The sequence below is a fragment of the Symsagittifera roscoffensis genome, chromosome 7, assembly GCF_963678635.1.
Source record: "Symsagittifera roscoffensis chromosome 7, txSymRosc1.1, whole genome shotgun sequence".
Taxonomy (NCBI): domain Eukaryota; kingdom Metazoa; phylum Xenacoelomorpha; order Acoela; family Convolutidae; genus Symsagittifera; species Symsagittifera roscoffensis.
This window is the reverse complement of record NC_087068.1, coordinates 57,417,411-57,445,000: the sequence shown is the minus strand read 5'-3', so window position 1 is coordinate 57,445,000 and position 27,590 is coordinate 57,417,411. Positions and strand designations below refer to the sequence as shown.

At 33.9% G+C, this 27,590-nt stretch overlaps 1 protein-coding gene across 1 annotated transcript in view; it reads right to left on the bottom strand.

Annotated features, from left to right (window-relative positions):
* Positions 1 to 7,663: 7,663 nt before the first annotated feature.
* The window catches only part of LOC134852090 (popeye domain-containing protein 3-like), a 66,331-nt gene continuing 46,404 nt past the window's right edge, over positions 7,664 to 27,590 (bottom strand). The window contains exon 4 of the mRNA XM_063868369.1: positions 7,664 to 8,143. Coding sequence (XP_063724439.1) covers positions 7,664 to 8,143 — 480 coding nt within the window. The remainder of the gene's footprint in view (positions 8,144 to 27,590) is intronic.

The following is a 27,590-nucleotide window of genomic DNA, read 5'->3' as shown; positions in this document are numbered from 1 at the left end:
TCTAAAACATTTTAAAAAAATGTTGCACAACTATTTCGGAAACTAAATTTATATTAAATTTTTTTGAGCTACATATTATGCTCATTTTCAGTCATTTTGTGTCATTTTGCGATTTGTCATTTTGCGAGTTGTGTCATTTTGCGAGTTGTCAGTAATTGACTCAGTAGTTTTGGCGTATATTTTGACTAACTACCAAAGACCAAACACGTTTTTGGAGTAAAAATTTGGGCCCCAATTTTCCAAAACACAATGCACCATATCATTTCTGATGAAATTCTAAGCAACTCATTTTTCTCCTAAACTCAGTCCAATTTGAGAAAAAAGCGTTTTAGTTTTGATTTTTTGGCGCTTTTTGTTAAGATAATCCAAATCAGCACTCTATTTAGAGTGTTCAATTTTACCGCTTTTTCCTTTTATTTCAAAAACAACAAAAATAGCGTATATTAACAATTTCTTAAGCCTTTTTATGCATTCCCACAAAGATTTCCGGATCGTATGGGAATTGAGATTGGTAATTTTGTGAAATTCATCTACGGTTACAAGGTTGACGGTCAAAAAAAGGGAGTTTGATTTTTTTTTGCAAAAACGAGTTATTCCGGTCATCCGATGGTTCGAAAAATTACTCGAATACTGATTATACTATTGGGCTGAAGAGAATCGAGTGTAAATTTTTGAAATGAGCGAAGAGTTTTCATTAAAACAGTCTCTCTACGGAGAAGAAAAAATCAAAAAGGTTATAATAATGCTAATAGAGCAAAAAATGACACAAATGGACAAAAAATAAACAAAAAGACAATATTGATGATTTGCTATTTGATACTTTTAGCTTTAACCATCCGAGTTGATCTTCGTACAAAAAACACGACTAGCAGTTTTTGTCAACCGGCAATGATTAAAAATGTGTAGAAAAAAAAACGAAATTATGGTTTTAGAAAAACTGTAAAACTAGCTTTTAGAAAAATTCGAAGACTACATAAAATGATAGTTACGCTAATTTCCTCGATGAGTACCCCAAAGTACCTCGCCATCAAATCGATACCGTCGGTCACTCCGCCAAGAGTATCCATAGCAGCGAGATACGCCATCAAATAAGCACTGTTAGAAACAGGGAGTTGAGTTGATGTTAGGAAACATAGAAAGTTGCCCAAAATTCCAGATAATGAAGTCACAAAACCAAATATCTGGAGAGCTGAGTTTGCTAGAAGAAATTGATTTTCACTACCGGCTGCTATTGCAGAGCTTCCATAAGTGCTATTGTCATTACTCATCTAGAACCATTAATAGTAATTTTTATAAGAATCGCATTTGAAAATATTAACTATAGCAGGGTGCTTTCATTCATCAACATTCAAGAAAAGGGTATCAACAATCATGTAAGACTTGTGAAACGTTTGTAAATGTTTTGGTTTCATAAATAGTTCAAGATATGCTAAAGTATTTGCAATAATTTGAACCCAAATTTCGTCAACCTATCGTTTTCAAAAAATCAATAAAAATTCAAAACTTCTCCATTATCAAATAACAGCAGAATTTTATGATGATAAAAACCTAATTAAAATTCATTTTTTTCAGAAATCAAAAATTTAACCTGTTCAAATCTAATATTTGGTGCTTAAATTAATTGATTTCGCTGCCATTGAATTTCATGAACATAATTTTCTCTATAGAAAGGTTATATTGGTTCATTTTTTTTATAAAAACGCAGCGTTGATAATGATATTATTCCGCAAATACAAAACTCATTCATGTTTTGAAGCCATGAAATTGTTCTCAGACAAAAAATAAAATAAATTTTAAAAATTTTGTTTCGGGACAGCATTTTTCTAAGTAAGGAGTCATTTTTTGCCCAATTTGCTCAGTAGTAAAAACAAATGAAATCTAAAAGTAGATTGAATAAAAAATCAAATTGAATTCAAAATTATAATTTATTTTTGCCTACGAGAATGGATTTACTGCCATATCACCTTTTGCTGAAGCTGCTCAAATTGAATTTATCCACCAAAAATTGGTATACTATGACAGCCTTGACCAAAAGTCGGTAGTTTCGACCGTCTCGACCAAAAACAAAAATCGGTATATTTCGACCATCTCGGCCAAGTTTTGGTATGTTATGACTTTCTGGAACAAAGTTTGATTTGTTTCGACATTTTCGACCCAAAAAACAGTGCTTGACTTTGCTCTACCCAGTTCAGATAACTTTCCATTTTCTCGACTAAATTTATTTTTCCACTGTCTTGATTTTTCGACCGTCTTGAAACATAGCTAGGCTTAAACTGTCTTAACAAAAGTTGAAAAAAAATTTTTTTCCGAGTTTTGATTATCTCGACTTGCTAGAACAAAAAAGTTTCCGAGTTTCTTCAGATGTTATGAAGTATTTGGCTGCAAATGACTAGCTCAACAACCTTATTTTGTTAGGAAAAACTACCATGGGCACAAATGATCCACCAAATTAGACCGACGCGGAAACTGGCCAAGAAAAGCTGCTTAAACTGGACCAAGTTTCTGTTCAGACCATGTCACAAAATGATCTGACAGAGTTATGGCGTATGTTTCCTTTTATGAAACTGAAAGGGTTACCTGAAAACGGATACTTGGCAAAATTTCAGTAGATTTTAGGTCTTCTTGCCGCATAAACCTTTAGATCTCTAGAAATTAAACAGTTTCCTAAGTTTTCAGTTTTAGTTTTGCGGCAAGCAAATCTCTTCTAATGAATGATACAAATTGCAAACTTCTGACGAAGGTTTTTACTGAGTAGATCTTTTTGCTCATTTGAAGCTTAATTGGAATAATTTTTTTTTAAAAATAGTTTGTGCTTGACTTATGTTTGGATTGTATTTGACTTATGTCTTGAATTTCTTTCTGTACCAAAATTGGGTAGGTTTTGACTGTACTTGACTTTTTTTAAATTTCCCCGCCAAAAGTCGACACGTTTCAACTATGCGCTCAGTTTGAAATTGTTTATCGACCGAAGATTTTCGGTCAAAAACCTGCACCGTCTCGATTATAAAAAAGAAATTTAATTCGAGCAGCTCAACCCGGGTTGAAAATTTTGATAAAAAGATATTATCAAGCATAATTTTTTGGGAAACACCTCGGAAGTGGAATTTTTAGCTTTGAAATCTTAAACAACTGAATGAACATTTTATAGTTGAATTGTGGACTTAATCACATGAGGAGCATAATAACTATTGTTTAAAGTTGCAGTCTTCTCTTATTCTGTTCAATCTGAAAACTAAACATTTTTGTACATAACAAAATATTCTGGAAAATTGCGACAAAACACACTTCATGCATAAATCCTCTGAGGCAAAAATCAAGCATCAAGATTGGTAAACAATGTAAATTTTTCAAAGTTAATAGTTATGATGGGCGTTGAACTAAAATAATCTTTTTGTAATTGGTCAATTTTTTCGAGTGTTAGAGATGAGAGTTATTGCTTCTCTAAGGATTTTTAGCCCGAATTTAGTTTTATGAAATCGGTCGATTGCCGTCTAACTACGATCAGAAAAATCTATTTAATTAGATAAAAACTGAAAACATAAGGTATTGCGCTTTTCAAATAGAAAAAACTCTGATAAAAATAGCTTCATCTAAGAATGGGCAGAAGGTTGAGAACACCTTAAAAAAGTAATTCAAGGTCAAATATTTTTTTCACTTTGAGCCATGGGCGGATTTAGGATTTTCTCGAGGGGGGGTCGGATTTTCAAAAAATTTTCGAAAATTTTGTCGACTTTTTTTTTAGGTCGACCGAAATGATTTTTCGAGCTCTCCCTAAGCACGGTTAAGTACCTGTTTGGGCCAAATTTTCTGTGCCGCAGGCAAAATTTTAAAAAAACAGTCCAAACAGGGCGTTTTTAGGCACTTTTTGGAAAGTTTTGACAAACAAATTGCGTTTTTTCGGCGCGCGCTCCCCCCTCAAAATTAGTATATAATTAAATTTAGGGTCCGTCACCAAAAATGGATAACTCAAAATAGTACAAAGGCGGTACCCTTTGGGTCGGCAGGGGGGTCGAATCCCTGAGGGGGAGCGTCCGCCCTCCCCCGCCCCCCTTAAATCCGCCCCTGCTTTGAGCTCAAGTCAACAATACTTTGCGGCTGACGTAAAAAAAATCTATAAATTTTAATTGAGAAAAAATCACCCCTAACACAAAAATTTGGCCAGTTGCTTCGAAAGTCGGATCAACAAAACTGATGGTATCAGATTGAAGTTTTTAGATTTTTCTACTGCCTTTTAGGCTCTATGCAATAGAGCTCGCCTTTTTACATAACTGATAAAAAAATTTCTTTAAAAAATTTTCGAAGGTTTTTTTTTCAAAAACCATATCCCACACGCTATGTAAAGTTGTAAAGTACAACGTGATATAGCTCACTTTAGCAAATATGAAATAGCTCAAAAAGCATGCCTCAGTTCAATTTCTAACATGGATATAAGTAGTATGCATATAGTGCACTAGGATCGGGGGGGGGGGGGGTTGTCATACATGGATGACCATTAGGTATAAATCATAATGGTCACCATGTATTAAATGATCAGCAATGGTCACCATGTAATAATCCTAATTGTCACCATGTATAATTTTATACCTAATGGTCACTATGTAAAAATCCTAATTGTCACCATGTATAATTTTATACCTAATAGTCCTCATGTAAAACTTCGGTATATTATTGAGTATTCCCACTGAACGTTGTGGAAACGGGAATGGAATTAAGTTTTGGTCGGTGCATGTTTTCCCTTCGAAAGTTTGGGGGTATTGGTTTGTTTACATGTAAAATGACGTTATATACCTATTATATGCGATCAAACTATCTGGTATATAGGAAAGCAGAAGATTTTGGCAGCGTAGCTTAACTGTTGCCTGCGGTGACCGATTTCCTTCAAAAATGCATGTTTTATTGCTGAATCTCGAAGAAAGGAAAATTCGTCAAGTGCGGCGGCCGCCACCTCTTTTTAGGCAAAATTCAATTTGACCAAAATAAGAATGAAAAATTTCTTTAAGCCAACTGAAGGTAAAAAACAAAGAAAAATTATGGAACACTGAAAACTCTAAAATAATGAAATTGGCTTGAAAATTTCGACATTTCCATTTTCCTTGTCTACAGGAGACTGAAAACTAAACGTCTGAAATCTATGACAAAAGCTTTGATTTTATAGAAAGATTGAAAGAGCTAATAAGTTGAAGTGGCTAAAGATCTTGAAAAACGAGAAAACTGATGAAAGCAAAAAGTGTCCATTAATTTTGCTGCAGCCATTTCTAAGACTTGCATATACCACTTTTTATATGAAAGAGGAAACAATTTTCGGGGCTTCTAGAAAACGTTTAGTACTTACTATTAACTTTATTGTGCTAACCGAATTTTTAAACATATGCATGTTCCTACAAACTCTATGGTCTTGGTGAAAATAGATATGAAATGAAATGGTTGAATTACACACACAATCTTCTAAAACGAGTGTTGTTTAAATGCACCAAAAAAAAACAATTTTGTGTCAATTCCAAAATGGAAACTCTCAAAACCGTTCCAGATAAAATAGTATAACGCAGAACCAAAGAGCAGATTTGAAGTAACCCGCCATTACACAACTGTGAACAAACGTGGAAAGTAAGTATAATTTAGTACACTAATTTACAACATTAAATTTTGTATTCAACTTGAATCAAACACACAACCTTAGAGTTTTTTTGTTTGTTTTGCGTCTTTTTGACTGCGGTGCTGAGTCTTCAACTGCTTCGCGATCGAGGTACCATTCATCGTCTGATGACGAAGCAGAAGTGACTGTGTTTGGATCAACCAAAACGAAGAAGAAGTGACTGCATTTGGATCAACCAAATCAACACTTTCAATATCACTCTCAGCAATTTCCGTGACACGAATTCTACTTGGATCTAGAGCTTCATAGCTGGTGATACTTTTTAACAGGTCTCTCAACGATCGGTTCGGTTGAGTATTCAACACATGAAAGCTATCTTCTGACCCATAATTCAAATCCTGCGTGACGATTTCTTCTTGGCTCGAGCTCTCCTGATCTCAGTCGACTATCTCATCTTTTTCCTCGCAAAAATTTCAGTCAAAAATTTCAGCCAAATCCAGAATCTTAATCTTTGTGGTAACTGGTGCTATTAGTTTTCAGAGGCGAGAATTTCGATGTTATTTTTATGAGTTAGCAACCATTGAGTCACCTTTGTGATTTTTTTAGCAGAATGCTTGCATGTAGCCAAAAAAAAAACTGATGCTGACTAATCATTTTACCTTCAACTGTTTTTTAAACTTACAATGAAAATTGAAAGTGAAAAAAAGGTATGCATCCTTTTCAGAAGACCCCCACCCCTCATTTAAAAAAGGTGATAATCATTTAATCTACCCCACCCCCACCCACATTTACACAAAAAACCTGAGTCATCAAAAAAACTTTCACTAATAAAAAATTTTTTTCACCAAAATTTTTTTTTCAAAAATGAAAAAAAAAAAATTTCAAAAATTTTTTTTCCAAAATTTTAAAAATTTTTTTTTTTCAAAATTTAAAAAAAAAATTTTTCTTTTTTTTCGAAATTTCCTCCAATTTTTTTTTTCAATTTTTTTTCGAAAATTTTTTTTCCAATTTTTTTTAATTTTAATTTTGATGAAAAAAAATATTTAACAAAAATTTATTTATTTCTTACCAAATTTTTTTTTTCAACAAAAATTTTTTGAATTTTTTTTTCAAAAATTTTTTGGTCGAATTTCCCAAAAATTTTTTCCAATTTTTTTAAAAGAAAAGTTTTCGATAATTTTTTTTAAAATTTTTGGAATATACAGGTAATCCTATAAACACCGCTCTTTCCGAAACTGATTACTAGAGAATTGTGATAAACTACGTAAATGGTATGCTTGGTGTGGGTAAATGAACTTTCTTAATTTTAGATACCAAACGGGGAAGCTAACAGACTTAAATTGTCATGGAAGTTTTGTTGGCCTAAGAATTCTAGTGTGATTTTTTAAAACCGTAAATCTAGTGTTGCAATACTTTTTTGAAAACTCGGAGAGACCTGATCAAGAAAATTTGACTTCAGCAAAATTTGAGCGGAGTAAGTAAGCAAAAAATAGCTCTAAAATTTCAACTGATTCTTTCCTAACAGGTTGCATATGTCTGAAACATTACTCTTACTAAACAATCTCGATAAAACAATTGAATTGGTCTCAACACAGTTACTATGAATAAAATAAACAAGTTTGTTTAAACAGAATATAAGTTTAACAATGATAGTTTCTGATCGTTCTTTGATTTGAGACTCCTTGATTGTTCAATGACAAGTTCAAAGGCATTTTCTTCTAATTGATTCTCGTTTGCTACAACGTATGACATGGTAGTAAATCTTATATTTAAGTTTTGCCGTTTTCCTCAATCAATTCTGGAGAACCTGATAACAAAAAACAATTGAATACAAACTGAAAACTGATTATTTAATTTTGTTTTGACTATTCGGAATAGACGCAAAGGTTTTTGAATTTATTGGATAGTAAGGAAAGATAAAAGCAAATTATACTTCACAGAAAGATTGGCTATCGGGCCCCCCTTCCTCGCCGGGAAGTATTGTCCACTCAAAAGGTGGGGGTCGCATCAGGGAGCCACCACTGACTCTTTGTCGCCCGAAAACTAGCAGAATTCGGCGGCCTCCGGATATTACTCCACAAGTGCCTTCAATCCAGATCCATCCTTCAGTGCTCGCTTTACCTCCATCTGAAGCCATGCCACATGCTTGTTGACTACGTCGTCTCGTGAGTACTGCCGTACTTTGACGAAGTCATCAAAGATGACTTTTTTCTTGAAGGATTCAAGAAACACCTGAAGAGAGTACCGATGAAACGGTGCGCCTTCACACTTCTCCATCCAGAACTGGAAACATTCGCTCCTATAAGAAGTTGCTTTCTCAACTTGGTCTCTGAACCGCTCCCAGAATTCCACCGTCATTGTTTCCACCTTGTCCTTCCAGAGCCATGTCTCCGTTCTTTGCAGAAAGTGTTCTGCTCCTTCTTCGTCAGGACACTCTTCCAACTGAAGGAAGAGATCCGTAGATGCCACAAACAGTTCGGGATGTGGCACATCCCAAGCCCTTCTGTATAAGACACTCTCGAGGTAGGCCGGCAGCCGGTAGTAAGTCGTCTTTTTTACACAATTGTAAAACCGCCATAGGCGATTTGAAAATTCAGCTTGGTCGCTAAGACCAAAAGCAATTTTTGAACTGGTAGACATTTTCAGAAAACTAACTTTCTTTTATGAGTAGGTTGAATCAATGAATTTTGTCCTGACTATTTTAGTTTTGGTTCAGTTTCAATTTGGGAGTGGAGACTGATTTATTAGCTTATCATGTTGAGTAACAAAATATCGTCTAGCAACGGTTTGAAAACTATAAATAGAGAGGTCAAATTTTGCATATTGATACTAGTTATCGCAATCACAAACATATTAGACGAATGCAACTAAGAATTTTATGTCTATGATTACTTGTTAACCCGTGAACTTGAACCTTATAATGAAAAATGTGAACATGTAATAAAAAGTTTTATTCCACCCGTTAAACTATGACAGCATTAAAGTTGTTACACCCTGCTAACAGATTAACGCCTACTTAAACAGAGCAGTAAAAGTTATACCTAACTCTTTTTATTACTAGAGCTTCAAACTAAAGATTATTCTGAAGCTACGTCGATATCTTTAATCTATGTGGCTGAATACAAAATTTCATGAAATGTTGCAATTCAACGCTATGGAGAGAGATTTCAGATTGAAAAAAATATGGTTTTTCGAACGTTGAAAATGATTTTTGAATTATTGTTTTTTTATTTAACAAACACATAAAGATTAAAATTATAACTGATGCTACTGACTTTTCGTATTATAACCAATGCTGCTAAATTACTATGTTGAAAAAGTACTAAATTTTGCCCATAACCAAGAAGGTTAGCAAAAAAAAACTGCAGCTTGTATAAACAAAAATAATGAAACACTTGAACTTTTTCATTTGACAAGCTATATCAACACGTTAGTTCCAGCAAAATCGTCATGATATCTCGAGAATTTTTGACTTTTGAGATTTAATTATGAAGGCAAAAACAAATTTAATATTTGTTATATGGTGTATAAGTCGTCCTGAACAAGCTACAACTTCTTGTTATCTGAAAAGTATTTTATTATTGGACTTGTTTTTGAAGATAAAAGTTGTTTAGAATAAAAAATAACATTTAAAAATTCCTAATTGCTTTGATAGAGTCTATGATTGAGTTTCACATTCCAAAATGTACGTCTCGAAGTACGGAATATTTTGAAAATTCAATTTTAAACTGAGCATGTCACAACACATGATAGATCCTAAATATCCCAGTTGTCATGGGGACAGAATATCCTATAAAAATGTCAAAATTAGTATCAAAAACAGTTGAAATGATGAATAAGTAAAGCAAAAACTGAAAAATGACAGTTTTTTAACTTTCCAGGCGCATTGCTATCAATGATGTCAATCACGGAGCGGTTGCACGGTCCATGTCATCATGAATTTGTCTCAATTGTCTTTCGATTTGAAAAAAAAGTCCGAAAAAATACTTTTCTGTAAAGAGAAATGAGTTTGTTGTTTTAGGGGGGATTAAGGGGATTAGCGTTTTTCTCGAAAACTATTGAAAAAACATCTACTCCCACAATCTCATTAGTCGTGCCCCTCAATGCACTTTCATAATAACACCACTTGCTCATAATAAAAAATTGCGTCTTCTGGTTGAAAATCGCATTTTTTCGGAAAAATGAAAAAACGATGAGTCATCAATTAAAAAGTTTGATTTTTATTATTTTTCTCAAATATTTAGCATGATGATGAATACTTGTATTTTTTTCAATATGATCATTTTTGGAGACAACAGTATCAATGATCAAATGGTAACTCCAATTTGTAGAAAAAGAAAAAAATTAATGCTTTTTTTCCTTTTTGTAATTAAAAAATCAAATTTTTAACTAAAAAACATTAAAAAAATAAGTATTTTCATCAAAAAGTTGGTTTTAAACATCTTTTATACTATTTTTCATTATGTTTAATTTGTATGATAACTATTTGAATAAACATATGACAACATAAGTTTTCATCCAAAATTATTTTTTTCCAGTTTTTTTTTTGACGTTAATTATCTTTTTTCAAAAGACGAAATTGATTTTTTTAATCTTGTTTTCTTAAAATTAGCATATATATATGGATGCTTTTCAGTTTTTTGTCAAGATCACTAATGTAAATAAGAACTTCAATGTTAATATGTTAAATCCTATTTGTGGAAAAAATGAAAATTTTACGGATTTTTTTTTTGTTTTTAATTGAAAAAAAAATAGTCAATTTAATAAAAATAAATGATTTTTGTAACTTCAATTTTTAAAGGCTTTTGAAATAAATTTTTAATCAGAACCCAATCGTGTGATAATTAATGAACAAATACAAGATACAAACTCAAACTCAATTTTAAAGTTAAATTATTATACACAATAAATACAAACAAAAATCAAAAAAACTCAACCTCAGTTTCAAAGTTATATAAGGTCCAAATACTCCTGCGCTTTCTCTAGTGTTGTTGACTTCCTTTTTTTCTTTGGCGCTAGACAGAGAGAAGGGGTTAAGTTTTCCATGTGGTTGCTCACAGTAGCCACAGGGGTACGCTTTGGAGTTGAGCAACCCGGTTCGTCAAGCCATGGTGAAACTACAGGGGAAGGATCAGCTTTCGGGGTAACTACTGATGGTGACTCAATTTGTTCCATTCCCCATAAACGATCAAAAAATTCAATTTCTTCAAAGTATTCTAATTGGTTTTCACACATCGGAGTAACATCACAATCGTATTTATACAAAATTTTTTTTACTGGTTTTGATAAAGTTGAAATATCAACCTGAAGAGCAAGAGGCTCGTCAGGATCCGTATATTTACCAGAATTGGTAAGGTAACTCAAATACTTTATATTCAGTTCTTCGTCTTTCTTTGAATTTTTTAAGGAAAGTTTACTGAATAAATGTAAAAAATTTTTGGGAATCATAACGTGATGAGTACAAGTCCACTCATCAGAATTGAAACTTTTTTCTTCGTTAATTATTGCTACAAAATTACCGTGAACGGTTTCATAAAAAATGGTTCTATCGTAATTGGAATATCCGGCAATAATATAACAAGGCATTTTTGAAGAAAAGTTGGAAGAAAATGACAAACGTAACGCGGAGAGAAATGAAACTGAAATGAATTGTGAAAACGCCTCAAGAGATTAAAATAGGGATTGGTTCTTCTAAAATTAGAAATTTCAAGACCTCCTATGTAGTTTTTAATCGGTTTAATAAGGGAGGGCGTGTAAAATATTTATGTTACCTTGGGTGGTATTCTATGTTTATCTAAATTGCATTCAAACAAATAGCTTGTATCAAAAATAACGTTTAAACATTGTGACCTTTAACACCCATTAAAATTCTTATCAGTTGTACATGCACAAAATTTTTATCCATGTGAACTAAATTGCAATCCAATATCTTTGCGATATAAAGTACATGTGTATATAAATTAAAATAGATACAACGCCGCTTTCTTTTGCAGACATATACAATCAATCGGAACCATTCATTTCTTTCTATTCAGTTTTGAATCAAGTTACTTTGAAAATTTACTCGTTACAATGGATAAAACCAAAACAAGCACCACAGCAGATGCAGATAAAGATTTTGGCGATTGCTATTTCGATATTTCGGAAAACAGTAAAAGACTAGTGCGTGCTACATTGAAAACATATGACCAAACTGGAACTTATGTATTCCTGAAAGTTTTCAAAAAAGCAGCTGAAGGCGCTGAATTTGAATGTGTACAAAGACTTTCCTTAAGCAGCGAAGAATTTTCAAAATTACTAAAGTCGGGAAAGTCAATCCGAGCGCAAACAAGTGAAATTTCTGATACTGTTGAAAACAAAGACAAACCACAATCTAACTGAAAACGAGCCAGGAAATCTCAACTTTCCTCAAACACAAAGGATTTCAAGCACGACCCGAATTAATTTTCCTTTACAAAATGGCAGAAGCTATGTTCGAAGTTGTGTTACCTGATTATTTCAAAAAATTTCAACTAAATTTCAAATTTGTTATCACTGAAAAAATTCCTAATTTATCTACTTTTAAAAATTATGTTTTTGGAAGCCACTTCAAATCTGAATATTGCCCTTTTTCAGTCGAGAATGAAAAAAAAATTCATTACCATATATTGATTCAAGTAGATTCAGAGGAACAATTAAACCAATTTTTTCCTTCTCAAAAATGTTTCAGTGTTCCTTGTATTTTCACTTGCTTCAAATACTTAATTTCTCCTGCTAAAGATGTCAAAGGAAACGGTGAGTTATTTGACAAGCTTAAACTAGCTCTCACTTATTCAGCACAACCTGTTGCAGCCAATCTCGATTTGTTAGATTTCACTGCAATCAAAAAACGTTTACCCAATTTATTGCTTTCTGCAACATCATCTAACAAACAAACTTCACCAAATCAAAACGTTTGCAAGAAATCTCCGGCCGTTGGGGGACAGAAACGAATTGATAATACAGTTACGCCTGCTGCATCGTCGACGTCAAACAAATCCGTAAGAATTTCGACTTCAGTTTCAAAGAAACATACAGAAAGCAGACATGTTCAAACAGATGAGATGAATACAGAAACTTTGAAAAGATTTGAAAGTTTAATTAATGGACCCCATTCTGCCGCTTTTTGCAAAATAATGGATATTTTAACAAGTGGATATGGAAAACTTGATGTAGATACTGATGTGCTATTTGTGAAATTTATTGTTGAAGAGAAAGTTAAGTTTTAATTGATACATACTTTTCATTATTCCCTTTTTATTATATTGAGTTCAGTAAACATGATTTCGACTTTCGATTTAAAACTCATTCATGAAATTTTTATAGACTTAAAATCACAATATCCAGACAAATCAGTCAGATTTCAGTATTTTTTAGCCACTTGTTTGTATTTGGATGCTGATATTAATTTGGATTTTGTTTTGAAAAACAGACCATATGGTGGTTTAATTGGAATAGACAATTCGTCGCTCGACAAACACTTGAAACATTTCAAATTTCTTAGAATACATGCTATATTGCATGACGCAGCGGGATATTTGCAAGAAAAAAATCATACCGGTCCTGGGTTCACATATGTTTTGCCTTGTCCAATAAAAAACTGTTACCTGGGTCACGTGACAGGTATTGCGTTTTGCTTATTTCTTAAAGCATTCAAACCAAAGTTATTTCGTTTGTTGGAATGTTGAGTGAAAGTCATGTTAACCCAAAGAAAGAAAACTAAAAAATTGTTTTTCAATCATCTCATTATTTTAGATATTGAGGGATTTAAATGTGGCAAGAAACCTTTGATCATAAAGGAACTTTCCGTTTGCTCTGCTAATACAATTGATACAATTCATTTTCTGCCACCAGTCCAATTCAACAATTTATCAAAAGAAGAGAAAAAAGCGTACAATTGGGTATCTAAATTTCTACACGGGCTTCGTTGGGACGAAGGTGAATACCCTTACTCATACTTGGATCAAATTTTTGACAGCATTCGTTTGAGGAACCCAAATTCCCATTTTTTTGCTAAAGGTACACAAAAATCTGTTTTACTAGCTGAATACTTGAAATTACCCGTGACAAATTTGGAAGATTTTGGCTGCCCAAAGATTGAACAGTTATTGGGTCAAGAAAAACATATTTGCAAACGACATTCTCATTTACTTCCCTCACATCAATTATTAAAGCATTGTACCCGTAGAAAATCCAAAGTTTTTTTCGATTGGTTACAAAATGAACTGTCCAATGATGCAAACAACCTTATCTCCAAATTTGTTGGTTTACGCTTCAATGACTAATCAGAGTCCTGAAAACAATTCAACACCAAGAATTAAAGTTACTCTTACGCGGACAGGCATATTAGATTGTCGAGGAAAACCTCTCCTGCAAAAACTCGAACAAATTACACTGAACGATATCGAAATCGACATTTACGGAAATTTTTTACAGTTCTTGACTACTTTCACCTGTACAATGTCCAGACTCCAGGAATTTCGCCAGTCAATTCCGTTGTTCAATCTCAACCTGGAAGGGCTGCAACCTCAGCTGGGAGAGAGAAGACAAATCCATTTGCATGACCATCAGCTTCCAGCTGAACTGAAAGAATTAGTCAAAACTGATAACGTTGAGGAAATACATTTAGTTCAAGCCACTATCAGAGTTGCTGCTCATTTTGTTGTAAAGTTCAAATCTAATTGTAACCATGACAAATTCACAAAATATGAGTTTTTCTTCATTGAACGAGGAGTTGATTTGCCTGTTGAACCGAAATGACGAATCACATACATATACCAAGTTTTGTGAATCATAATAAATATATTTATTGATTGTCTTCATTTTCTTTTGATCTTGTGTGATTACTAGTTGCTAACATGTCGTGTTTGAAAATTCAAAATTTCAAAAAAATATTTTTGCCAAAAGAAAACACACAAAATGTGAGTTTAACAGGTGAGAATTTACCAAAAGAGTTATTAGACGAAATCAGTACCGGAAACGTAGAAAAAATTGTTCGGATACTTCTGACAGACAAAAACATAGCAAGATATATAATAAAATACAAACCAAACGGCAATAGATCAGAGAGAAAAAAAGGCGATTGGTATGCAGTTGTAACTATCAACCTTGATACAAATAAGCAAAAAAGGTCTTCCAGTAAACATGGAAATTGAAGAAACCACCACTGTCGAGAACAATGATTGCGACTTTGTTGAACTTGGTGTTGCCGAAAAGTCTTTATCTCACGAAAACAGATCTTGGAAATTTTGTAATTCTGTTTCTCTTCCGTCTGCAGAAGTTGTCTTTTTCACGCAAGTCTGTTTCATTTTCATTTTGCTCTCTTTATCTATTTCAAAATTGTCTTATTACAATCTTAGTTGTGACGAGACTGCCATTTGGCTTTCAATACTATCCAGTACAGTTGGTTACATGTTACCCAATCCCAAGTTATAATAATGAATAAGATCATTTCAACAAAAGATCGTCTGTTTATGTCCGTTTCAGGTCCCTCGGGATCTGGCAAAACTGATTTAATTTTTCAAATGTTTCTCAAAGGTACATTCTATCCATCATATAACAAGATATTTTATTTTTATCTTCACGATCAACCCAAATACCGTTCCTTTGTTTCTCACAACAAATTTGATATTGAATTTATAAAATTGTCCAGCTTTGAAATTGTTAATAACTTACGGGATTGTATGATTGTCTTTGATGATACCTGTGAAGAAATTTTTAATGAAAAAGATTTTGTTAAATTAGCTACAGCAGGCCGACATAAAAACGTTCATGTTATTTATGTCAAGCACAATTTATTTCAGCAAAGTAAGCAATCACGTACAATAGATTTGAATACAACTCACTTAATTTTGTTCAAATCACCTCGAGACATTCAACAAATTGATTATTTAGGCAGACAGTTGAATAATGCAAAATTCCTCCGTCATGCGTATCAGTTGGCAACGAAAGAAGATTTCGGTCATCTGTTGATAGACTTGGATCCCAAAACTTCAGAATGTCTTCGTTATTCGTCAAACATAGTTCCACCATCACCAACCATTTTCTATTTACCATCCTCAAAAGCAGTTATCACATCTCTTGAAAATGAAAGAGAAAGAATTATGTATATTGAAGCAAATGCTCAATAGTCGCCATTGTAGATCAATTTTGACAGGAGCTGATTCAAATTTTATTAGATTTCTTTGCGATTGTTTTGTGAATGTTTTTCTGGGACATGTTCCAGCTAACAAAAGTTTCATCGAGAGTAAGAAAATACCATTTGGAAAAATTGTTGACCCTAAGTTTAGTATCCGAGAAAAACGAAAAGTTTTGGCAAACAATATTTCACTGGTTAAATCAATCGGAGAATCGTGTTACATTTACCTGAAAAAACTAGAACCTCAGGCATGTATGCTGAAGAATTCATCCTCATTCCTCGAAAAACATATGCTCCAGATGAAAAAACTGCACCACAATCTCAAATCCTTCATAATCCATTAATTAACGACAAATCATCTCAACTCAATTACATACAACGATTTCGAGAACGAAATATCAGCCGTGACTCTCCACCACCATTAAACCCAACATCTCCTATTCCTTTAACCCCTAATAATGTAGTACCAAATCTTCGAAAAAGAAATTTATCTGCACTTACTAATTTCAGTGATGATGGTGATGATGAAGCAGAAAAAAATTTTGAATCAAACAATTCACTGCAGCAGACAAGCTCAAAGAGAACAGAAAAAAACGATGAAAAAAGTAATGGAAAAACCGCTGAAGTGTTTCGAAAGGTTATGGAATCCATTCAAGAGCTATTGGAAGCTAATAAATTGGAAAGGGCAAACATCGTGCTAAAGCAGTTGTTCAAAGTTGAATCCTTGACTTTAGACGTTGACGGATATGTTTTAATTCAAGGAAAATCAACACTCGTTAAAATTGAATCTTTTTTGTACGATACACAGCAAAACACAAAAAAACTTGAGGGTGTTTTTTATCCACAAATTTTGAAAAAACTGAATCTTGATCCTAGCTTAGTGTCCAACACTTATGCCAAACAGATTCTCCGCTCGCTTAAGAGCGAAGCAGCTAAGCCCTTCTCAACTTCTTCCTCCTTCGTCTCCGACGACAACCCGACAACTGAGGACTCGAAGAGATCAAAACCCTCCTCTTCGAAGACTCGATCGACAACTCTCAAACCCAGAACCAAGCAATCTGACAAAAGAAAAACCCAGAAAAAAGAATTTTTCCCCACCACCAACGACGACGATGACGACGATGATAAAAACTATGAAAGCAGTAAAGAATCGTTTGCGACGACGTCAACAAAAGAATGGAAATCCTACTATCAGTGAAGAAAAGAAACTCAAATTACTCTACACGAAAGGTCCAGCTGCATTTGGTAGCGTTAAAAATTTAACAAATGCTAGTCAACTCTCACCAAAAAAAGTTAGAAATTTTCTGAGATCTCAATCATCACATACAAAGTATGGATTGTTTCGTAAAACATATCCTCGGCTAAAAGTGATTGTTAACGATATCAACGAAATTTGGTCTCTTGACTTGGCTTATGTTGATAAATTGGCTAAATATAACCGAGGGGTACGATATTTGTTAGTTGCTGTCGATTGTCTCTCTCGCTACTTACGAGTGGAACCCCTGAAGACCAAATATGCTAAGGAAACAACCGAAGCTTTCAAAAAAATGATCAAAACAAAACAACCAAAAAAAGTTTGGGTTGATAAAGGCACCGAGTTTAGAGGAGAGTTCGAAAAGTTATGTACTAAACGAGAAATCATCAAATACAATACTCATAGTGAAAAAAAATCAGCGTTTGCCGAAAGAAACATTCGATCGCTGAAAAGTATTATGTACAAATACTTGGAGTTTGAATGGACTTACAGTTATATTGAAAAATTACAAAGTTTTGTTCAAACGATTAACTCACGCGTTAATAGAGTAACAAAATTGGCTCCAAACAAGGTCACAAGAAAACATGTACCTGCTTTAGTTTCATTAATTGCAAACAGTTCATCGAAGTTGGTACAGAAACCAAAATTTTATGTTGGTGACTATGTGCGAATAGCGAAGACTAACTTGCCTTTTAGAAAAGGTTACAAGCAGATTTTTACAGACGAAGTTTTTGAAATAGTTGCCATTCCTACTGTAAACCCTCCAACATACAGTCTCATTGATGCGGAAAAGGAAGAAATCAGCGGAAAATTTTATGAAAAAGAACTTAGTTTAATTGGAAACAAAGCTGATTATAACGAAAATGGGCAGTGATGAGTTTACTGTACATTTGATTTCAACAGCTTCAATGGATTATTTCCCAGACAACACTTTGGCCAGTTTTAGAAATTTTTGTAAAGAAGAAATAGCTTTAGACGGAGATTGGAGAGTTGCTCTCTCAGAAATAATTTTCCCCACAAAATTAAACAATGTTACTGATGAGGAATTTACGTACTTCAGAGCATCCGAAGTAGTAGCCAGTAAATCCAACGCTGGCAATCGGAATACAATTTCCAGACCCTACTATGGCGAAAAAGTTTATATCAAATCAGGAGAGTACACTTTTATAGAACAATTGATTAATGAGATAAAAACAAAACTCAAAGACAAAATTCATTTTGATGCGAGTCCTCAAGAAATCACGAATAGCATGAGTATTTGGATGAACGCAAATGAAGGAATCTCATTCCCAAGTCCCCAAATACCCAGTCTGTTAGGCTACAATGCAAAGCTTGATGAGAACGGTGAATATCACATTGGTTACAAAATGATACCCTCCTTCGATGCATCTTATGAGGGAAACGAACTGTACGAATCTCATTTCCCATATGACTTATCAAGTGGGACAAGTCTAATTTTTGTCTATATTGACATTATTCAATACCAAACTGTTGGTGATGCAAAGGCCCCATTGCTACGCGTCATTGATTCAAATAGACGCATCAAAAACGGTAGTGCCTGCAGCATTGAACCTAATCATCGAAAAAACTTCACTAATTTAGACTACAAAAAATTATTCACTTCATCTGTACAATCAATATCGGTACAGTTGCGCACAGAAACTGGAAGACTAGTGCCCTTTGCAGGAACTGGTAAAGTTGTGTTGACTCTAAAATTCAAGCGCTTTGATTGAAAACCAATGGAACAATATTATGCAAAGCAAGCTTCACTTCCTCATTTCTCTGGACACTACCGACAACGCGGCAGTGGATTTGGCGCTTTGGCTGCTGGTATTGGTCGTGTTGCTATACCGTTTGCACGACGGGTTATTCTACCGGCTGCGAAAAAACTGGGCAGAGAACTTTTGATGAGTGCAGCGCCAGAACTAATTGATGTCGCTATGAAAAAGAAGTCTCCTAAACAAGCATTGAAAAACACTGTCACAAAAACTGCAAGAAAACAACTCGGTGGTGGTAGACGTCGTCGTCGAAAGACACCAATGAATGGATTACGAAGAAGAAGGTCAGTAGGGGCTCGAAAAAGAAAAACAACCATTCGAAGAAAAACCAGACCAGTGAGAAGTCGAGCAGATTTTTTCTCAAACATAAAAAATGATCGCTAATTTGTTACCCAATGAAGCTACCCATAGCTCTCTGGATTTGTTTGAAAAACAACCTCTTTTGATTACTTTTGAAAACGCTTTTGATCAAAAAATTGGACCTGTCTATTCACCCAATGGACCAATGCTTGAATTTGAAATCACCGGTGACCGTAATAATTTTGTTGACCTGCAAAAAATTTATTTGGAAATACGATGCAAAGTAACGCAATCAAATGGAGCTGATCTGCGATACGACAACACTGATGCTACTGTGTCTGATTCACCGTTCCTTGTAAACAACTCCCTGTATTCCCTTTTCTCTGACTGTACCCTCTCTGCTAATGGACTCAAAATCTCAAATGCCAATAGTAATTTTGCGCATAAAAGCTTTATTGGAACAGAATTTTCTAACAGCAAAGGAGCCAAGGACTCATGGCTTAAGTGTCAGGGATATCGTTTTGAAAACAATCCCGCTGCAATCGATGCAGCTGATTTCACATCTCAACGAGAACTGGTCCGTGAATCGAGGGAAATTTGGTTCTATGGACCCGCTGGAGTTGATTTTTTCACATGTGACAAGCATTTGTTGAGCGGTGTTACCCTCAGACTTTCCTACAGACGTTCTCATGAAGACTTTCTCATTATATCGGAAGATGCTGCCAAGCATTACAAGCTGCAAATACTCGAAGCGAACCTATATGTTAGAAAAATGACTGTGACTGACCATGTGCTCTCTGCCATTGAATCAACGTTGCTCAAAACTCCTGCGAACTACCCATATCAAGAAGAAATTACAAAAACATTTCTCGCAACAGCTGGTCAGCGCAGCTGGCAACAGGAAGATATTTTTGCTCGTGAACCGGTGAGACAAATTATCATAGCATTGAACACAAATAATGCATTTCTAGGAACAAACCGAACGAATCCTTTTCATTATCAAAAATTTGGATTGGAGCAAGTTACTTTGAGACGAAATGGTTTACCAATAGCAAGTACACCAATCAGTACACAAGATCATAAACGTCTCTTCTTCAACACACTATCAGCGCTGGGTTTGTTGCACTGCGGGCTGGGAATCACTCTGGATAACTACCAACAGCACTTTATTATGTGTTTTGATCTCACTAGCACACAGCAGGCAGCTCATGACTTCTTGCATCCAGAACTTACTAACTGCTCAGTTTCACTCGATCTTCAATTCTCAAACGCTTTGACAGCAAACCTGGAAATTTTTGTTTGGGGTATACGCTCATCCAATGTATTTATTACCTCCGACCGCAAAGTCACAAAGAACGTCCTTCCCATTTCGACAGTCTGAAAATGGATGAAACCCAGTTGCAGGACCTCATTCAGAATTGTAAACATCTGAAATATAAGTTTTTTGGAGTATTTGCAGCCGACAATTTTCCACCTCTCATCCCAAACAATATCTTTATGATTGTGAACACTTCAAAATCAGATTCTCCGGGGACACATTGGATTGTGATATGCAACAGAAGAAATGTTTTATACTTCGCTGATCCTCTCGGTCTTCCTCTTTGGCAGTACACCAATCTGTATAAACGATTGAACGAGAATTTTCATCAGGTGACTGAATTGATGACAAACTTTCCCATGCAAGACTCAAACTCTACCATGTGCGGTTCTTTTTGTATTTATATTGCACATTTGATTTTTGATAAAAACTTTAATGGTGATGCTTCTGATTTTGTTTACATAACTGATCATGTTTTGAAACGTTTCCTAACTCACATGCTTACCCATTAACTAACCATTTAATATGGTTGATTTATACATTTTACAATTTAATTTTGAACAATACATTCTTTTAGTAATTGAAATTTTACCCAATTGTTAACTGAATAGCAGTAATTCGAGAAGTTAAGCTTTTTATCAAAGTGAGAAAAAAAGTACAAAATCGATCTATGGGGGGATATCACCATACCAGCAACTGTTGCCTCCTTTCAGTACAATTTCCGGACGGGTTTCGAAACGCCGCCTTTCGGCTGAGAGTCGAGCGCCATGCGTTTTCCTCTACTCGGACCCCAAGAAATTTTGTTCCACTTCAATTTTATAGTAACAAGTTAGGTACAAGTCTTAGAAATGATTGCAGCAAAATTAATGGGCACTTTTGGCTTTCATCAGTGTTCTCGTTTTTCAAGATCTTTAGACACTTCAACCTTTTAGCTCTATCAATTTTTCTATAAAATCAAAGCTTTTGTCATAGATTTCAGACGTTTATTTTTCAGTCTCCTGTAGACACGGAAAATGGAAATGTCGAAATTTTCAAGCCAATTTCATTATTTTAGAGTTTTCAGTGTTTCGTAATTTTTCCTTATTTTTTAGCTTCATTTGGCTTAAAGTAATTTTTCATTCTTATTTTGGTCAAATTGAATTTTGCCTAAAAAGAGGTGGCGGCCGCCGCACTTGACGAATTTTCCTTTCTTCGAGATTCAGCAATAAAACATGCATTTTTGAAGGAAATCGGTCACCGCAGGCAACAGTTAAGCTACGCTGCCAAAATCTTGTGCTTTCCTATATACCAGATAGTTTGATCGCATATAATAGGTATATAACGTCATTTTACATGTAAACAAACCAATACCCCCAAACTTTCGAAGGGAAAACATGCACCGACCAAAACTTAATTCCATTCCCGTTTCCACAACGTTCAGTGGGAATACTCAATAATATACCGAAGTTTTACATGAGGACTATTAGGTATAAAATTATACATGGTGACAATTAGGATTTTTACATAGTGACCATTAGGTATAAAATTATACATGGTGACAATTAGGATTATTACATGGTGACCATTGCTGATCATTTAATACATGGTGACCATTATGATTTATACCTAATGGTCATCCATGTATGACAACCCCCCCCCGATCCTAGTGCACTATATGCATACTACTGATATAGAAATCAGAAGGATATATATAAATAATCAGTCTATAAAAAATTTGATATTTCAAAATTTTTTTGCTGAAGTTTACTGAGAAAAGCTCAAAGGTTTTGCAAAACGGTTGGGTCTATGATATAACTCGAAGTGTTTCATTGCTTCAGTCGTTTATTTAAGAAAAATTTTCCCGAACTGATTCAATCCATGAAATAACTTGATATTTCAAGTTTCTTCGCTCGAAACGCTTGCTTAAGAAAAACTTGAAAATTTTGGGAAAACAACCGGTCTAAAAAACAGCGTGAAAATTCTAAAGCGGTCTAAAGTTCTATTGTTCGAATAGCTTGCATACAAGAAACTTTTTTTGCGATCCGATTCGGTCTTTGAAACAGCTTGAACAGTTTCATATTCGCATGGTTGATTAGCTTGCTGAAATTTTTACGAATGAATTAGTCTATGAAATAACTTCCAAGAGTTCAAGGTTTCAGCGCTCGAAACCTTGAAATCTAAATCTTTATAAAATACAAATTGTTAAATTTAAGATATTATGAAAGGTATTATATAGCAACTGCACTAAACAGGAAATGAGAAAAATTTAAAACTAAATTGTAAATTTCATTGTTAATTTCTCAAAAAATCCCTTATAATTGATTAAAGAAAATGGTTATTTATTGTATCAAATTGATTGTTTTAGTATTTTGTAGATATTATACTTGAGGTGTCTTGAGGTAACGTTAAGTTGAGTAACTTAAAGTACTTTTTAATGTAATTTTACTTCAAAGTTTTTTAGACTGAACTGACTACAGAATGACAATATAATCGACTATGAGGGTTGGGAAATTTGTTAAGAGAGATATCAATTTGACGCGCAACTTGACCATCTCGACCCAGGAATTTCCACGAAAAAAACTCTTTCCACCAAATAGCCAGAGCAATTAATTTAATAATGATTGATAGTTTTGAAACAAGTAAAATTGCATACATATTACGCATCAGTTTTTAAAGTAAAATAATTTCTTTTTCTGATGGTTCTAGGCTTTTTTGCCGAAGCTTGTAAGGGGGGTACTTCTTACATAAAATTGAAGTTTAAGGTTCTACGATGTTTTAATACTTTTTCCTAAATGTTTTACATGTAAAGGATATCGAAAACGCCTCCGGTCGCAAGGTCCCAAGGTCAAGTTTTAATTAGAATCATAAACCAAAAGTTAGCAAATTTGAGTTGGATAACTACTTTGAAGAAATTTCAGCGGTATATTTTACGTGCATTAGATTCTTGAAATTTGCATTGTATTTTTGTTGGTATAAAATTCTATTATTCATAATGAGATCTAGAGATGAAATATTTAGCAGCTATTTACCATTTTTCCGTTTTTGGCTTTTCTTTTCCATTTTCGGCTTCATTTTTCCATTTTCAGGAAAAGTTGAATTTTTTTTATAGTGATTAAGCCCGGCCAAAATGAACCCAATTAAGCCCAATGTTTGGTTGCTTTTTTAAAAGAATCGTCTATTTTATGAAAAAGTGGAGACAAAATTATTTAAATATGGGAGAAGTAATCTTTGAAACTCTCCAAAAAACACTTAAAACTCTTTAAAATTTAAGAACACTTCTTATTTTGTGAAACAAAAACATTAAAAAGGGCTGATTTTTTAAGGTTGATCTGCCCACAATTGATGTTGTAAAAGCGTATCAAAGGCATCGAGATTGTCCAATGAGTTTCAATTCAAAAAAGTCTGACAATTTCTTTGACAGTCTATAATTTTAAGACTCTGCTTTAAAAGATAATAGTTAGGACTCAAATGAGTCTTGCGATGTTTATTAATTATTTTAAATGCAACATTTTATACATGCATTTATCCGTTATGAGACATTTATAAGTCGATGAATCTCATCAGACGAAAGCTACAAAAGCTACAATTAGCCCAAAAAAAAGTATCGTATCAAATTTTTCTTATAAAAATCACTGAAAAATTCAAAAGTCATGATTGAAAACTTAAAGCGTTGAAGAATTGGCAATTAAGCTATTCGGCATAAGCCATTGGGGTAATTCTTTATTTTGATATTGATAATTTAACGCTCAAAAGTTTTTAGGTTATTGAAATTTCCTAAAGTAGTGAGCAAAATATAAGTGAACGGCGTTCAAATTCTTCCTAGTTTTTTCGATAAAATGCTAGTTCTCTAAAATAAACTACCACGATCGGTGTTTTTTGCGTCCGTGCAAATCTATAGTATACTTCTAATTTCAATAAGAAAAAAATCAATTTGGGAAGTCTTTTCTGGAAAAGAGTTGCTGCGATAAGCCTGACAAATGGAATGAAAGTAAGTGTAACAATTCACCTGGCATACCTAAACTGACATCGAAACGGTTCAAATCTGGATACTTCGAACGGATTACTTTTGCAATGCATAGAATTGGTTCTGAACAAAAATCGTTCTTGCTCTGGACAAAAGAAAGATTTTTTCTTCCTACTTTCGAAGAAAGTAAGGGATATATTTGCTCCGGGATGGTTTTTTATTCAGACCAACTATCAAAATTTTTCCCTCGGGGGATCGCTCCATGGATCGTCGTGGTTCAGAAGGTGTGCCCTCACTACTAGACTATCATGGCAAAAAGCTTGTTGTGAAACGCTCATTAAAAAACTCACATGACTATAAGAGCGCCGCGATTTTTGATGCTGAAGCTTAACGCACACTTTTTTACGCGCGGCAAATTATCCCGCACCACAAAGTTGCTCCAAATTCACTTGAGGCAGGCTAAGTGATCTTATTAATTCCATACACGATTCGCAATATTCAGCTTAGAATTCATAGTTTGTCAATTTTTCATTAGCCAAAAACTATTCGAGACTAGTTTGATGACAGTCGAAACATTCAAAGCGCTGTCCTGATACGAGCAGTCGTGTTTGTATTTATAATCATAAATTTTTATAGAAGTAATCCCTACGTAAAGTTCATTTTTGGAAGTTTTGTAAGCTCAATAAAGATTACGCCGTATTTAATGATATGCAGTACTCTCAGAAAGTGCTTTCATCAAAACAAAGATAATTTATCCAAATCGAAGAATGTGCCAAAATTAAGGCATCAAACTAAAACTTATAGGGTAAGTTACAGGGTAATTTTTCTGTGGAAGTTTTTTTCTATGTAAATGGAATGATCAAAGAAGTTTTGTGTTGAATTTATCATGATGCAAAAAAAACAATTGCTTTTTAAAATAAATGTACTAAAAATATTATTATTTCAAGTTGCTTCACAAAACGCTTCTTCACTAAAAAAAAGTTGATTCAAAACTTTTCAAAAGAATTTTTTTTTTCAAAAAAATGAAATAAATAGAACGCAACAGTCAATTTCAAGTCAAAAAGACAGTGCAGCACTTTCTTGAAATAGCGCAAAGCATGGCTAGTGTCCATGGTCAAAGACGCTTTTTATTTTCTTTTTCATTTATTTTTATCATATGTTATTTGTTGAATCTTTCTCGCATTAATCTAACCATGTCTTGGGCTTGAACTGAAAAATCCATAAAGTTTGGAAAATTCATGAAGTTGTATCTCACAATTGCATTGTCACCTCGAATACAAACAGAGCAAAATGCTTAAAATTATTTTTTGGAACAAAATTTTTCAAATCAATTTCAGAATCAAAGTTCATCACAAAATCAAAATTTTGGAGCAATGGTCTCAACTGACCTTGTATAACTGAGAAAAATGATACAAACAGTGAACAAAATGTGTAGCTTGTAATGTTGAGAAAGCGAGTAGTTTTCAACAAAAAATAAAGCAAAATCTGAGCGCTGTTTCAAAATAGAGGCTTTATTCAAATCCAATCTACTTCAGGCTCTCATTACAAGGCCAAAATGTGCATTATGTGCATTTTTTAGATCTTCTTTGCCGTTTTGGATTCCACAGACAAATACTTAAAACACTGTACCGCTCAAAATTGCTCCAAAAATTTGCGAATTTGTGGAATCCGGATAAGTTTTTGCGGAATTTGGATTAGTTTGTGAAATTTACAAACAAATAACAAGACATGAATATAGTTGAAACGAGCTGTTGCGGAACTTGCAACTGTAAGTGGAACCCGCAACTTTTAAGAAGAATTCGATTTTATTTGCGCATTCCAGTTACATATAAATATACTTGTATTAGCGTCTTAAATTGTATCATTTATTCACTTTGTCATCACCAGCAATTTCAATCTCAGTTACTCAGTTGATCTACTACCAGTTGAAATGTCAAACATACGATCTCAATTCCTGCCCCTAACGTCAATTTCAATTCCCGTCAAACACCCGACTTCAATCTCAATTCCTGTCAAACACTCAAATTGGATCTCAATTCCTGTCAAACACTCAAAATTGATCTCAATTCTGTCACGCACCCACCCTATTTTTGATCCCAACTAGCGAATTGGGGATAAACCAGAACATACCAGAACAGTTCGATAATGCAACATTTTCATGAACATCTCTGAGTTTTTGAAATTAACGTTAAATTAATACTTTTAACCAACCATCTCATCTCAAATAATAACAATTTAAACCAAGCATCTCGTCTCAAATATGATCATTTTAACTTTTAACTAACCTTCTCATCTCGAATACTGATGACTTGAAATTAAGTACTCTAAACCCACTATAATCCCAAACTTTGATTTTATTCCGTGGTTGTGTTTCTAAATACTGCCCTCAATATTTGAAATCACTAAAATCGGGTTCGAATTGATCAAAAATTGGGATTGATGGATTCCCAAAACTGACGTAATTAGGCGATATGCTGTGTGTTTTGTTTCCAAACACTCTCAACCTATCGACTACTAATAATGAATTTATTCGGTGTTGAGTTTCTAAAACTATAATCCCAAAAACAGCTTGATGGCATATGTATCCCAAATATTAAAAGATGACATCCACTGATATAGTTAACAATTGATTTAAGATTTGTTGATGGATTCCGCTGACAATAGTTAAGTCCTTGCTTATAAATTCTACATTGCTATAGGTTACAATTCCAGCTCTAGTTTTTAATTGTTCATATGTAAGCTCAGTAGTAAACACATTTCGGAATTCACTTACAGTTTGCGGAATCCAGAAAAACTAGCTAAGTTCGCTTGTAGCGGAATCCGCAACACACAAAAAACGTGCCGACAAATTTTACATTACAGATATTTGCACGTGGACTCCACGGAAGTTTTGCAACTGGAATCCATTTACTTTTTGGAATATATTTAAAGATTGTCTCTGGAAGTCCAGGAACATACAGACACAAAACTGTGCGCCTATCCAATGCACAGTTTGGCCTTGTAAAGCTATCCATAGAAACTTGTTTTCTGAATAGTTTGCGATCAGAAGTTTTTCACAAGGCTACTTGGACATGAGGATGGGACCTCGAATTGGGTATTGGTAGCTTCTCGTAATAATTTTTACTTGCTTCATCCAGTTCCAGTGTTTAGTCTTTTTTAGAAAAAAATCAGTAAAAATTTCAAACTCTCTTGAAATTCAACGTTGTCTGTATAAGTAAGGTTGCAAAAATTGTATGATACTTTTTCT